At 37.6% G+C, this 15,962-nt stretch overlaps 1 protein-coding gene across 5 annotated transcripts in view; it reads right to left on the reverse strand.

Annotated features, from left to right (window-relative positions):
* Phkb (phosphorylase kinase regulatory subunit beta) overlaps positions 1-15,962 on the reverse strand; it is a 182,629-nt gene that overhangs the window by 104,030 nt on the left and 62,637 nt on the right. For all 5 annotated transcript variants that reach the window (XM_057754198.1, XM_057754194.1, XM_057754195.1 and 2 more), the window contains one exon: positions 10,320-10,435. In XM_057754198.1, coding sequence (XP_057610181.1) covers positions 10,320-10,435 — 116 coding nt within the window. The remainder of the gene's footprint in view (positions 1-10,319; positions 10,436-15,962) is intronic.

Raw genomic sequence — 15,962 nt, forward strand, 5'->3', positions numbered from 1 at the left:
CAATAGTCCTGTCCTGCGGTGACCCCTATGAATCATAACAATGATTAGCAGGGCAGGATATCCTTGAAGGCACAATCATGGTATTTGTGTTTCATGAGTAACCAACAGTTATCTAATAAGACTTAAAGCCATTAGATATCTAGCCCACCTAGTGAGGTCCTGGATCTTAAGAGAGCAGAACCTACTGCGGCTGCTGCTTCCTCAACAGCATTCCGCATGCGTACCCTTATACCCACAGATAGTGTAGGTCTTAGCCTTCATCACAGAAACTTCCTTTTTCGAGCAGATGGAGACCATGACAGAATGTCACAAGCAGTCAAAATGCAGACAGCAACTGACCATGGAGTGTCCAGTCCCAGTTAATACATCTACAACAGAACTCCTACACCAAAGACTCAGGGAGCATTGTAGAAAAGGGAGAAGAAATATCATAAGAACCAGAGGACCAAGAAGCCTACCGTGGTCTGTATCCTACAGATATGACAGGAAAGCTACACCCATGAAATTTCAACAATATGGCTGCTTAAACAAAATCTGAACAATGGCAATGCCAGGTAACATGTCAACACAGGAGAAACCCTAAGAGTCCACCTTAAATGAATGACAGGCAATTAACAAGTGCTTAGAGAAGAATTAACCTTCCCTGAGGAGGGGCCCCCTAAATGGTTACTATTCCAAGTAGTCAGTCCTAAAATAAGATACATACAAGCAACACTGAACAGACCCAGTAGATTGTATTTGTGTTTGTATATAAATGGATATATCCATTTATATATGCAATAATAGTAATTCAAGAAAAAGAGGCCACAGATTTTAAGGAGAATGGATAGTATGAAGAGTGTTGGATGGTGTAAAATGGTGTAATTATAATTTAAATAGAGAAATAAAGGTCAAGACAAAATTTTGAGGACTATATGATTTCATTAGATTTATGCCAACTGTTTAAAATGAATAATAGAACACAATTCTCCCATGTAGAATTCATGTTATGAAGAAAACATTACCTTGACACCAAAAGATATACATAAGATACAAAATAAAGTCTATATCCTATATACCTGTCCTGAACATATCCATTAAAATCTTCATTGTCCGCTATGTTCAGTGAGTCCGGTTTTATCCCATGCTTTTTCAGACCCAGGCCAGCTGGCCTTGGTGAGTTCCCGATAGAACATCCCCATTGTCTCAGCGTGTGAGTGCACCCCTCACGGTCCTGAGTTCCTTGCTCGTGTTCTCTTTCCTTCTGCGGACAATGAGGACTACTGAGAACCCAAGAACAATGGCAATGGGTTTTTGATCCTACTGCACGTACTGGCTTTGTGGGAGCCTAGGCAGTTTGGATGCTCACCTTTCTAGACCTGGATGGAGGTGGGTGGTCCTGGGACTTCCCACAGGGCAGGGAACCCTGATTGCTCTTAGGGCTGACGAGGGAGGGGGACTTGATTGGGGGAGGAGGAGGGAAATGGGAGGCGGTAGTGGGGAGGAGGCAGAAATCTTTAATAAATAAATAAATTAAAAAAAAAAAATAAAATGTGTGAAAACAGGGCTCGCAAGATGGCTCAGTAGGCCCTGTTTCAGGGTCTGGTGATAGCTCTCGGTCCCTGGACCCACAAGGTAGAAAGAGAGAATTGGTTGCCTCAGGTTGGCCTATGACCCCCCAACATGCACACACTTCACAAAATATTTTTTAATTATTAAGATGCATGAAAATATACAAATATTTCAAACCAAAAAAATATAAATAAATAAAATCCTCAACAACATTCGACAAGGTATTAAATAAACTTTCATTATAACTAAGTGGGAATTACTCCAGGGATACAGCCTCATTTAATAATAAAAAGGTCAATCGGTGTAATCTATCATATCAACACTCTATAGCCATATGGTTACATCAACCAATGGATAAAAAGGCATCTAGAAAAACTCGGTGTCTGTTCATAAGAAAAGTTCTCAATAGCTAAAAATGAAATTTGATCTAAAGAAATCCCACAGCTAATATTCAATTTCCAAATGGCACGACTATCTATATGAGAAGTCTATTTAAAAAGATGTCAAAGCTCATCAAAAATCCCAAGAAGACTTTTGTAGTTACAAACAAGATTACTTTGTATTTATACGAAGAATGTAAAAATACTTGCAAACTCGAAGAAGAAAGTAAAGGAAGCAGTCTATTCCATTTCAAAATTTATTATACTACTGTATAATTGTATTGAAGTCCACATGGTACTGGTAGATGACAGACACACAACTCAGCAATAGATTTGATATGCATGTCCATTTAAAAATTATTGATAATAAATTATTATCTATACATATATATGTGTGTATATATACATGTACATATATACGTATGTACTGTGTGCCATGGCACATGTGTGGAGGGAAAAGAACAACCTTGTATTGTAGATTCCAGGGAGTGAACTGAGGCCTTCAGGTTGCATGAGAAGCATTTTTACTTGCTGTGCCATCCTGCCAGGCGTATGCTCATGTCAATCAATTAACTAATTGAATTTATTTTGTCATGCTAGTGCTCAAACTCCAGGCCTTAAGCATGGTAGGTAAGTGATCTACTGAGCTATACTGCCCTATTTTATTCTTAAGAGTGAGAAATGAAGACAGTGTATAACAAATGGAGTTCAATATTCAAACAGGCAAATAAAAAAAAAGAAACTTTCCCAATCTCAATTTTCACACTTAATAGCAAATTACCTGAAAACAGATCGTGAATGTAAAACTATGAAACTTTGTGTGTCGGGGGTGTGTGTGTGGAGAAAATATTCAGGATCAAAGAACTATCAAACACCACATCAAAAGCATAAAGCATAAAATTAAGAATTGATAAACAGGTCTTCGTTGGAATGAACAGCTTTCCCTTTACACAAGTAATAATGTATTACTATTAGAATGCACAGGATGGAGAGAGGACTCAGCAGTCTTACAGTCAGTTCAGTTCCAAGCGCACACATGACAGCACCAACCATCTGCAATTCGGTTCCAGGGGATCCAATGCCTTTTCTGACCTCTGAAGGCTCCTGTGTGCATGTGCTACCCAGACACATACACATATACATAAAATAACTTTTAATTTTTTGAAGAGAGGATGAGATGTTGTGGCTATAACACAGGGCAGAGCACTTGCCTAGTGAACATGAGATCCCAGGTTGAGTCCCCACGACCCCAACAAATAAATAAACACTGGTATATAGATTATAAAAAGAACTCCCAAAACTCAGCAAAAAAAAAAAAAATCTAACTAGAACACTGACAAAAATATAGAGAAACAATTTTGCCGAAAAGGATATATAAACCACAAATAAACACATGAAAAGATGTTCAACATTATCAGCCAATGGGAGAGCCACATAAAGTCAGAATTAGACATCATTATAAGCCAGCTAGACTGGCTAAAATAAAAACTACTAACGAGACCAAGATAGAGACACACCACATCATCACTGTTGTTGGAAAAGCAAGTTTATACATGTATTCTAGAAGGGCTTGCAAATTTCTGGACAAAACCTAACCATGTAACTATGATATGCATATAATAACTAAGTATAAAATATCCCATATACTATGCATTGAGCCCAATTTCACTTCACACAAAACCTGTATGATGCAGTTTCCTTTTGTGATGCTTGTGCTTCAGGCATCAGATCCTAGAAACCATCACCTAATCCTAGGTCACAACTGATTTGCTTAGCTTCTTCCGGCCAGCTATAGTTCTCCATATTATATACAGTCTTTGAGCTACATCAAGTTTATTTCTGTACATGGTGTGAAGTAAAATCCATATCTACCTATTGGTTTGCATGTGACTATCCATTTGTCACAGGATTCCATACTGAAGAGACTATTCTTAATTGGGTTATTGCACTATCAAAACAAATTGACCATATATGAATAGATTTACTTCTGGACTGTTAATTCTATTCATCTATGTCTATTTGTATCGACAAATCACACGATCTTAAATTACTGTAGCTTTGTAGTGAGTCTTGTTTTGGTGGAGAGGGGAATAGTTCATCTTTTTTTTTTTTTTTGAAGTCAGGGTCATATGTAGCCCAAACTAGCCTCAAATTCACAATGTAGCCATGATCTTGAACTACTAATCTGTCTGCCCCTGTTCCCACCTTCCAAGTGCTGGTATTAGAAATATCAATTTTGTTTTGCTTAGTGTGGGTCCCAAATACTCAGGAAGCTGAATCAGAGGACCATTTAAGTCTAGCAGCTGAACCATTTGTAAACATAGAAAAGGCAGTGGGGCTAGGGAAGAGGAGCAACTAAATGGCTATAAAATGATTTGTAAGTGGTTTTACAAAAGAAGTAAACACTGTATCTTAGTTAAAATACACATTTACTGCTTACGTATATTTTAATCTTCTTTCCAAATATAATGAAATAAGTAATTAGACATGCTATAAACTGACAAACACACTAATTTGTTGTTCACTAGTTATTTAAATAGCAATAGCAACTTATTTCTATTGTGATCTTACATTTAACTGACAAATAATACATGTTGTTGGGAGAATTAAGAAATACTTCAATGGCAGAAGGAATTCATGATCCAGTTATTAGTTGTTGACTGTATTAAGTGACGTGCAATAGAACATATGCCGAGGAGATCACTGCAAGGTGATATCACAGGTTTTGTTCCAGCGTTCATTTAAGAAAGCTAAAATACAGCAATAATTACTTAAAGGTAGTTTTTAGTAAAATGATTTGTAATAAAAAACAAATAATTTCTAGAGAAGATGATAAAATTAAAGGTAGGTAATTAATAAGATACCAGGAAACCTACACATCGCCAGGCTGAAACCAAGCTCACAAACTTCTGCTTAGACCACTTGGCCTTAGCTCCCTGAGCTGTTCAATCTTATTTATAGGACAAGGACTTTACAGTATTGCAAATCCAACTGTTGTTTACAAATGGCTCCGTATGAAAAATGCATAAAATGAAGCAGAATGATAGAGAGATGTTTATAGTCAAATTAGAAAACAAAAAGTTCCTTAAGAGTTCCTAAGTAAGCCAGGCATGGTGCTACACCCCTTTAATCCCAGCACTTGGAGGCAGATGCCAGTGGATTGCTGTGAATTTGAGGCCAGAGCTACTCAGTGAGATTCTGCTTCAAAATAAATAAATAAATAAATAAATAAATAAATAAATAAATAAATAACAAAAACAATTTAAAAAACACCAATTAGTTAGCTTAACTAATGAATGTCATAGGAATAAAAAGGAATCAAACTACTACTTATCTAATATTTTTTTCTTTACTAGAAAACAAGGAGAACAGAATATAAAATTTTTAAAATTTAATTGGATTTTAATTCTTTTACTTCTAATGTCATCTTTAATTTCAAACACAAGAGTTACTGAGGAAGCAAGGGGATGATGTGGTTGACTGTGGGAGTCTATTTAGGAGTCAGTGCTGGAAAACTGTCCCTTAAGGCTAGGGTTAGGGTTCAATGGATGCTTTATCAGTAAAACTATACTTTTCACCAAGAAAAGGAGTCTAGGCTTAAACGCAGCCCCAGAGGCAATTTGAGATTAGTTGGATATGCAAGCAGAGTTGAGAACTGATCCTGCTATAAATAGAACCAAGGTGCTATTGGCCTCGGGAATGAACAGGAGAGCAAGGAGGAACATGGTCTGGTGGATCCCAGGTATCCTGGGAGAAACTGGAAGAAGTTCAGACTCAGAAAAAGCCAAATCAGCAGAAAAAGCATGCACCCAGCAAATGAGATGACTCAGCAGACATTTAAGAGAAGTAGTAAATTTGGAGCAATTAATGGAGCCTTCTACTGAAGCTCTGGGAAGGGTGGGGCTACACTTGATGGAGTTCAGATGAAGAAATGAAGAGTATGGTTGAAAAACAGCAATCTGGGGCTTATCTAAGAAATATTAAATAAGTGTAGACTATAGAGCAGAATGTCAAGAACTAAAGATAACCTTGTAACCACAGTGTAGTGGGTTTATGTTTCACCCTAACATTCTTGACCTGGAATCTAGTTCTGATTCTATCATTTACAATGAGTATAATTTAAGGGGGAAAATTATACACCCCTCCAAACTTTACTTTTTCCCTTTATAAAAGGGGCAAAGGGGCTCAGGCTCTCTGTATGATTGAAATACATATTTGATAACACTTCAATACCACAGACTGCAATTATTAAAGAATTGATAAGCATAGATATAAAAGGGGGACTGCAGAGTAGTCTCAGAACACCAGAAATGAGTTTTTCAGTGGCGCAGGGACCGAAGCCTTCTGCATACAAAGTGCAGCTTAGAAGGGCATTGCTCAGTGTGCCAAGAGAAGGAAGAGCCAAAGCTTCAGCAACAGTCAGACCCCCCATCCTCCACTCCATCTTCTGCTGCTGCAGAGATCTGTAAAGCGCAGACACAGGAACAGCAAAGACTCCAAAAAGTAAGGAGAGTATACATACCATGAGCATTGCTACACACAGACAGATGCCTGATTCAAGAGAATCACAGTGACCATGAGTTTAGAACAATGCACTCACTGGCCTGGGCCTTGCCAAGTTGGCTAGGTTGGTTGACCAGCAAGCCCCTAAGATCTACTTGTCTTTGCCTCCCCAGTGCACCATCCACACCCTGCATTTTAACATGAGACCTGGTTATCAAAACTGGTCCTCAGTTCTAAGGCAAGCACTTTACCAAAGGCGCCTTCTTCCCAACCCCAGCGATAGATGCTTATACTGAAGCCCTACCCTACAAATAGGATTTGGGTAAATGACTAAAGGGTCCTGTTAGACTCAACTAGTTGTGCTGGTTCGAATGAGAATGGCTTAATGAGATTAAGCACTCATATATTTGAATGCTTAATCACCAGAGAGTGATACTGTTTGGGAAGCTTTATGAGGTATGACCTTACTGGAGGAGATGTGTCACTGGGATTGGGTTTTACGAATTCAAAAGCCTAAACTGGCATCCCCTCTCCCCCGCCCCGCCCCCGCCACCAGCCACCTGCTACCTGCAGGTCAGTATATAATGCTCTCAGCTACTGCTCCACAGCCATGCCTTTCTGCTTCCTGCCATGATGATAATGGACTCACCTCTGAAACTGTAAGCAAGTCCTCAATTAAATGTTTTCTTTTAAAAGAGTAGCCTTGATCATGCTGTCTCTTCACAGCAAGATAACGGTGACTAAGACACTTGTATTTTTATTATACAGTGATGTAAAAGTAATAGCAATTAAGCAGAAAACACATTTTAAACTTTTATCTTTTCTCAGGTTAGAAATACAATTACACTCTAAACAGCTCCCAGTTAGCCAAGTCATTATGAGGACAAACAGCTGATAATCCTTGGCATACTATATAATGCAAAACTATGATGTTTAGTAGAGTAAATATACTAAACACATTTTCTACTTATGGTCTGTTCAATCTATGACAGGTTTGTCTAGAAGTAGCCCCATTTAGAAGTAGCCCCATTTAGAAGAATTCAAAGCAGTGTGAATTAAGAGAAAAGCATATGGGGCTGCAGAGATGGCTCAGAGGTTAAGAACATTGCCTGCTCTTCCAAGGGTCCTGAGTTCAATCCCCAGCAACCACATGGTGGCTCACAACCATCTGTAATGAGGTCTGGTGCCCTCTTCTGGCCTGCAGGCATACACAGACAGAATATTGTATACATAATAAATAAATAAATATTTTTTAAAAAAAAAGAGAGAAAAGCTTACGGATACAGTAAGCCTTGTGAATTCTGTGGTGGTGAACAGATACAAATAGGCCCACATAATATGTAGGTTTCCTGTTATATAAAGCAATTAAGGGTCATGACTTGATCCCTAGGTGGAATTAGCTCTATATTCTACTACACAGTACAGAAAGACACTAGTTGCCTATCATTAATACCATTACTGTGTCCATGAACACAATGGAACACAGTTTCCTTATTGTTTCAAAATATATTCTTTTGGCATCAGAGATGAGACACCTAAAACAGGCAAATAAGATAATAGTTCAGAGATGGAGGGTGTCTACAAAAAAATTAATTCTCATAAAATAAATAATAAGAGTAATATTAAATGCATGAAACCTACCAAACTCAAGTGGCAAACCTCATTACCTCATTATAATAGTGGCCAGCTACAGTTAAAATTAATTTTTCATGGAAAGAATAGCAAAGAAAAATTCACAGAGAGATTTTCTAATCATTGAATTAAAATCTGGCACCTGAGTTGTAAGAAAACCACTAGACGTTTCTGTGTGTTCATCACTGACATCTTACCATGGTTACTTTTGTTTTTATTATTTTTATGTTGTATTTATTATTATTGTTGTTTGTTTGTTTTTTTTGAGACAAGGTTTCTCTGTTCAACCGAGATCCGTCTGCCCCTGCCTCCCAAGTGCTGGTATTAAAGGCATGTGTGCACCACCATGCCTGGCTAAGATGTTCATTTTCAATAGGGCTTTTAACTAAGAATTCTTTCTGAGTTTCTGGTAGCTTCTGTACATGGAAAAAATTTTAGTTCAAGTATTTTAGGATGAAAATAATATAGTAGAATCAGAATAGCATCTAAGCCGGGCGGTGGTGGCGCACGCCTTTAATCCCAGCACTCGGGAGGCAGAGGCAGGTGGATCTCTGTGAGTTCGAGGCCAGCCTGGTCTACAAGAGCTAGTTCCAGGACAGGCACCAAAGCTACAGAGAAACCCTGTCTCGAAAAACCAAAAAAAAAAAAAAAAAAAAAAAAAAACAGAATAGCATCTAATTAAGTGGTTACTAAAAAGCAAAGAAGGGGCAAAATATTTAAAAAGAAAAATTTTAAATAACACTGTCTATACAGATCAATTTTTTCTCATGCAATTTAACTGCTGTCTGAATGTTGAGGATGTAATTTAGAAGATAGCAGAAATAAAACATATTAGACTTGTTTAGGAGTCGTCAGACATAAATGTCTAAATGAAGCTTTCTCACAAAATTTCTCTACTTCACTAAATCCAATGATTACTGCTATTCCTATGAGTAAAAGTGTTTCATGGGATAAAAATCTATACAGAACGGTCTGTATCCTAGCTTATCAGGATTAATTTGACAGTCCTTTTTATTTCAGTCTTTTGTACTGAAATGTTCTTAAATAAGTGATATATCAGTATTCTAGTTCTCACTAACGATACGTATTCAAAATATATAGTGTATTTAAATTATCATAGCAACCCTATAGAGAGCTGCCATTAGTCTCATTTTAAAGATGAAATAGAGCCGTATGACGATTACACAACTTATTCAAGTTTACACAGCTAGGATCTGGAGGTAGTTTTAAAATAAGTCTATTACATTAGCTTAATTCATCATAGATTAGTCATTGATCAAAACATAGAGTTATAAATACTTTTCTAAAAAGATTAATTTTATTATTTTAGGTTACGTATATGTGTGCCTGTTTAGGGGCATGTGCAGGTGAGGTGGCTTTAGAGGTCATCAGATTGCCTGGAACTGGAATGACAGGGGGTTTGAGCCACCAGACAATGGAGACTGAGTGAGACTCTGGTACTCAATGAAAGACCAGCACATGCTCTTAACTGCGGAGTCATCTTTCCAGCCCCAAAGATGCAGTCTTAACCACTATTTTCCAGCCTTGTTTCTATTCTTCATCGGAGTGTCAGCAATTCAAACCTTTGCTTAAGGTTTTTGGTGCACCACCTTTCAGAAAAAGCAGAGCCCATGGACTTGTACTGTTTTTTAATCAGTCAAAAGATAACCTCCAGAGCATTTAGTTAGGACAAACAAAAGGTCTCATCAGTTATTAAAGCTATTTCTTCAACAACAATGCATACAGAGAATTTATAAATTACTAACCTCAGTCATCAGCTACTGTTGCTTTATTCGAACACAAGTTACAGATCAACGTGTGTCAGCAGTCAGGCTTTATGGAAAAGTACGAGAGTCCGTGCTTCGGGTAACAATCATCTCTAACATGGAAAGGAGTCTCACCATGCACTGCATATACCACTGGCGCTTAGACATAACATCTTTGATATCTCAAATAATGTAATTGCAAAGGAAAAGATACAACATGGTTTACCAGAAAGGCCAAGCTGTGGGTTAAAGAGAGGGCTGAACTGTGGGTGAGGAGTGGAAGACAGGCCTTGCTCCTTTCAGACATCTGTCTATGATGCCAAGAGCATTGCTTTCATTGAAAGTGAATCCTATTTGGATTACGGACAGGAATACAAGCTGTACTAGAATTAACAGGAGATCCAACTTAATGCTTTGAAGTTGTAGTTCCATATTCAAATCAATACATTTAAACAACACTAAAATGCCCTGGAAACTGGGGAAATACCTCGAGTGTAGTTCTGTGCTGCCATTATTGTATTTGCTTCCTCTTTCCCAGACACCAAAGTCTGGAACACGGTAAACTCTTTCAACACAAAATACAAGGTTTTGAATAAAAGAGACCTAAAAGAAAAGAAGAGAAATGAGCATGAGAACACATGCAACACTGAGAAAAATAATTAAATACCATATGAAATCCAAGTATGAACTTATCTCCTAAAGTATATTGTTGTCTTTCCTTCTTTTTCTTAACATGGTCTCATATATTCCATACTTACCTCTTTCTGTGTAACCACGGATGACCTTGAACTTCTCATCCTCCAGCCTCCACCTCCCTAGTGCTTTGGTTACAGGCATATGACACGCCTAGACTGGGGGATGCTGGACGTCGTGCTCAGGGTGTGCTCAGGGCTTTGTGAACACTAAGTAATCACTCTACCAACTAAGCTACATTCCGGAACCCTAAAGAACTTTAAAAACACATTTAATTCTTCTGATTATTACATTATTATGAGTCCTCTGCTATACTTAGATTTTCAAATATAATGTTTACTTTTGATGAGAACCTAATTAGTATTATACGGTACAGAAATAAAATTTAAATCTTTCAATGTTGCAACTATAATTCTTCTAAGAAGTAATATCACTGTTTATGTATCATATCATAAGAACTAAGTAAAACATAGAACAGTATTTTATACTGGGCAATATTTAGAAACTTAACTGTCTGTATGAAATACACACACAGACAGGCGCGCACACACATATATATACTGTAAAGCTTTGAAGAATAAAAAAATAACCTTTTAAAAAATAAAATCGAGTTTTATTTTCTGTATAATTCTGGTTCCTTGTTGATCAAGCTGGAGTTTTCAGTCCATGCTTCTGGAGAGTAATTTTCCTTCCTGTCCTTTCTGTAACTATAGATCCTGATTATAAACACAGCCCACAGCTGGAAGCTGTGCAGGACAATGGAGACTGGAGATAGCCCACTGAGATTAACATAGAGGAAGCCACCTGGCAGCAGGCTAAGCCTTCTCCACTTCACTCTTAAAAAGACAGTCAACCTGATTTCTGTTCCATTTCTGTCTTCTTCAACCCTTTTCTGACAATAAAGCCAGTTTCTTCTGCATGGTCCTGAGTGGTCTTTTCAAAATCTTTGGAGGTGATACTCTCCAACTCCCAAATCACTAATGAAAGTAATTAGAGGTCAGCCATTTTTCACCTCACTTAGTCAAAAATATTTTATGAATCTTGACAGTGCTGTGATTTTCGCCTTGGACATTGAAGCCCTTCTTACTCCATCATCTCCTCACAAGGCTCTACGTATTAAATAACCTCTGACTGGGACCTTGGGTTCCAAGAGGTACAATCATGTTAGTCTTGCTCATTTCCAAATGAAACACTTTTTTTAAAAAAAAAGAATTTTCCTCCAATCTCAATTCAAAATGATGAAATAGCTAATAATTCTCGATGGTCTTGAAGCCATAACCACAACTTGTCATCTTTTGTTTCACACGCTGCCCCCTCCCCCGCCACCTCTAGTCAGTACACTGGTCTACTCCTCTTGTTTGTAGTCACAAAATTCCACAAGCTCTCAACCAGCTTCTTTCCCCTTAAATCATTCTTCAGCAAAACCAGAAACTGAGATGAGATTTCTGCCTAAGGATTTTATGTGACTATCCATATGCTTTATTAGAAAAATATTAATGTGAGGATTATGGAGTTCTCTCTTAAGCCTTCTGGAACGATTGTATTTCTGAACAGTATTGCTTTTTAAATTATTCATTTATTTTGTGCACACGTGTATATGCATGAATACGTATGCGTTCGTGAGTACATGTGCACGTGTGTGAGTGCATGAATGTCACAGTACTGCATGTGCAGGGCAGATGGCAACCGTGGAGGCAGAAAACCATTTCTCACCATGGGAGTGACCTTGAGACCTGAAATATACCTAACTGCAAAGGATTCGCAAATAAGGAGATAAAGACCTACATAACAACCCTGACTCATAAATATAAATCCTTTATGGTTTTCACATAAATACATCAACAGATGAAGAGATGAGAATCCAAGCGCAGGATTATAATAAATTATAATAAACTGAGTGAAGAGAGAAAATTTGATCTAGATAAACAAAATATTATCTGGTATAGGAGTTCCTTCTTTTCGTGTGTTGCTTTCATTGGTTAATGAATAAAGAAACTGCCTTGGCCTAGCTGATAGGGCAGAACTTAGGTAGGCGGAGAAGGCAGAACTGAATGGAGAGATGCCATGGACCATGGCCAGAGGTAGATGTGCTGAAACTTTTCTGGTAGGCCACAACCTCGTGGTGATACACAGATTAATAGAAATAGTAAGAAGTTAGAGCTAATGGCCAAGCAGTGTTTTAATTAATACAGTTTCCATGTGGTTATTTCGGGTGTAAGGTAGCCAGGCAGCCGGGACAAACAGCGGGCCCTCCCTTGCAACAATTATCCAATAATTAAATTTAAAAAAACAAAATTACACAATTTCCAGGAAAATAGATTAATCTGGACCTCTTCCTGATAAGTTAAATGTTACTCTAGGCCCAGGGAGACAAATAGTATATGTTTTCCTTGAAAAGGAACTGAAAGCAGAGGAAATACTGAGGAAGAGGAGGAGGATCAATGGATGGGGAAGAGGGAAGGAGAGAACAACAGGGATGGACCAGATACAAACACATAATTTGGATGAAAGAGAACACCTAACTCATCATTGCTTAAAGAGAGAGAACTGGGTACCCAAGGAGACAAGAGGTTGCACAAATGTGAGAGCAAAGATCACAACCACTTCCTAGGTATTCTTTGTATTAACTTCAATGCCGAGTCTATAAACCCGTGCAAGATTCATTCTGTTGCTGTGATAAACAAACAAAAACAACAATAACAACAACAAACTACTTTGTTGATCAAAAGCAGCCTGGGGAGGAAAATGTGAGGTTTTTGAGGGGGAGAGATGCTTCCAGGGTATAGTGTATCATTTAGGGATGGGGCAGGAGCTCAAAGCAGGAGCCTGCTGGGCAGGGACCAGGGAAGAACTCTACTGGCTGCTAACTTGCCCTCTGGGAAGGCTCACTCATGCTTAGCTAGTTTTGTCATATATTCCAGGAATTTCTGAGGAATGATGTCACCCACAGTGGGCTGGCCCTTCTAAATCAATGAATAAACAAGACAATTCCTTGCAGACATGCCCACAGACCAACCTGATCTAGCCAGTTCCCCAGGTGAGGCTTTTATCTAGGCTGTGTCAAGGTGACAAAGAAGGGACCAACGTTCTTTGCCCCCTTTCCATCTTCATCTTCCATCTTCATACCAGTTTCTGATTCATGACAACTTGCTTTGAAGATATATATCATTGAAATCTATTTTTGGAAGAAGTCCATATAGAAATATTTCTAGTATAAACACCTTCAATATTCACCTCCAAATTATGGTTCTGTTATTTTCTAAATGTTTTATGAATATCTTTAAAAAATAAGTGAAACATTTGAAATGCTTTGACAATAGGGAGCAAATGAAATAATATTTTAGGACACAGTTTAATGTGCTAATAGCAAAATCTTAAAGGGCTTTATAAAATTTAAGGCATGTAATGATAATAAATTTGCTATATTTGATATTAAGAGGACCTCAAAGTGAATAAACAAGTATAAGTTTATAATTCATTTACTATTCACTCAAAAAATTATATATGTGTGTGCATATATATAAAACATTCACTACAATAAGCCAAATTAATCAATATGTTTAGTAACTCCTCATTTTTTTAAGTTAGATTCTCAGAACTATTTATGGGTAGATGGTTAATGCTTACAAAATTCAGTTAGGAAGAATAAAATCTAGGGTTCAGGAGTATTAGGACTAGTTAATTAAATGACTAGAGTTAGCAGTTATTATATATTTCCAAAAGCTATAGAAGGGATGATTTTGAATATTTGCAACATAAAGAAATGTGACTGATATGCTAAATTACCTATTCTAATTTGACACAATGTATATCTTGAATCAAAACATCACACTCTACACTTTAAATATATATTATGTCAAGTAAACTTTTAAAATTCACATATAATTTAAACAGCAACTTATGAGTAAGAGTGAAGAATTTAGGGCTTGAAGATATAGCAGTTAAGAAAATGTATTGCTGCCGGGCGGTGGTGGCGCACGCCTTTAATCCCAGCACTCAGGAGGCAGAGGCAGGCGGATCTCTGTGAGTTCGAGGCCAGCCTGGTCTACAAGAGCTAGTTCCAGGACAGGCACCAAAGCTACAGAGAAACCCTGTCTCGAAAAACCAAAAAAAAAAAAAAAAAAGGAAAATGTATTGCTCTGGCAGAAGATGGAATTGGTTCTCAGCACCCACATTAGACAGCTCAGAATCACCTGCAATTGCATTCTAATTAAAAATTAAATGAAGAAATTAGATGAGGACTGACTGAAGTTATAAATGACCCAACAAAATCATTAAGAATATCTTAACTAAAATTTATCAAAATAAAATAATTCATTGCCTAGGGAGAAAAATTCAGTGGACAAGAGAACTTGCTGAGCAAACATGAGGACCTAAGTTCAAATCCCCAGCACTACAAAAAAAACCTCTAGTGTTGGTGAGCAAGGGCAGAAAAGAGGGAAAGCTGGGGCTTGCTGGCTGCCAGCCTGGCTCTAGTTTTGCTGAGCAACTCTGATTGAATAACGTAAAGTGGAGCAATAGAACCAAACACCTGATATCTTCCACGAATATAAGCACTTTTATTTGCATAAACATGTATGAATAGCAATCTAATGCACATACAAATACACATAAACAAAAATCACAGATCCAACAGTAAAGCCAAATTTTAATGGCGTGTTTATTATACTTTAGAATGGCTATTCTTGGTTGTCAATTTGGCTGTATCTGGAATTAACGAAAACCCAAGCAGCTGTGCCCACCTGTGAAGGATTTTTCTTGATTGGATCATGTGAGGTGGAAAGACCCACCTTAAATACACAGATCAGCTGAGATCTGAAATCCTATTCTAAATCTGGGCCGTGCCTTCTGGTGGCAGCCTAAATAAAGGACATAGTGGAAGGAAGCTTTTAATTTTTTTGTCTGCTTTCCCACACTCTCACTGGCAAAAATCATTCTCCACTGGTACTAGAGACCACCCCAGGATTCTGATATACTGAAGACCAGCTGAGACATCTAGCCTCAAGGACTGAGTGAATGACTTTTGCATTCTTGGGACTTTCCACTGGGAGACAGTCACTGTTGGACCAGCTGGACCACAGCCACTCTAATAAATCCACTTTCTATATCGATATTTTTGACTAAATACAGACTTATTCTATCAACTCCGTTTCTCTAGAGAACTCTGACTGGAACACATATGTTTAATTGGTAAAATTGAGCGCTATATTTCTATTTACTGTTTACCTTTGATAGAAATATTTCATGATTATCTTTTATTTTAAAAATTTATTATTATTATTATTAAAAGGCATGAGGCCTCAGGCGTGGTTTTCAGTATCACTGAAAATAAAACAAAGCAACCCCCTCTTCCCTGTTTAGCATAAAACACCAATAACAAAAGTCTCAGGAGTTCTCACAATGTTCAGAAACAAAGACATGAAATCTAAGATGGATA

The sequence above is a fragment of the Chionomys nivalis genome, chromosome 21 (assembly GCF_950005125.1).
Source record: "Chionomys nivalis chromosome 21, mChiNiv1.1, whole genome shotgun sequence".
Classification (NCBI taxonomy): Eukaryota; Metazoa; Chordata; class Mammalia; order Rodentia; family Cricetidae; genus Chionomys; species Chionomys nivalis.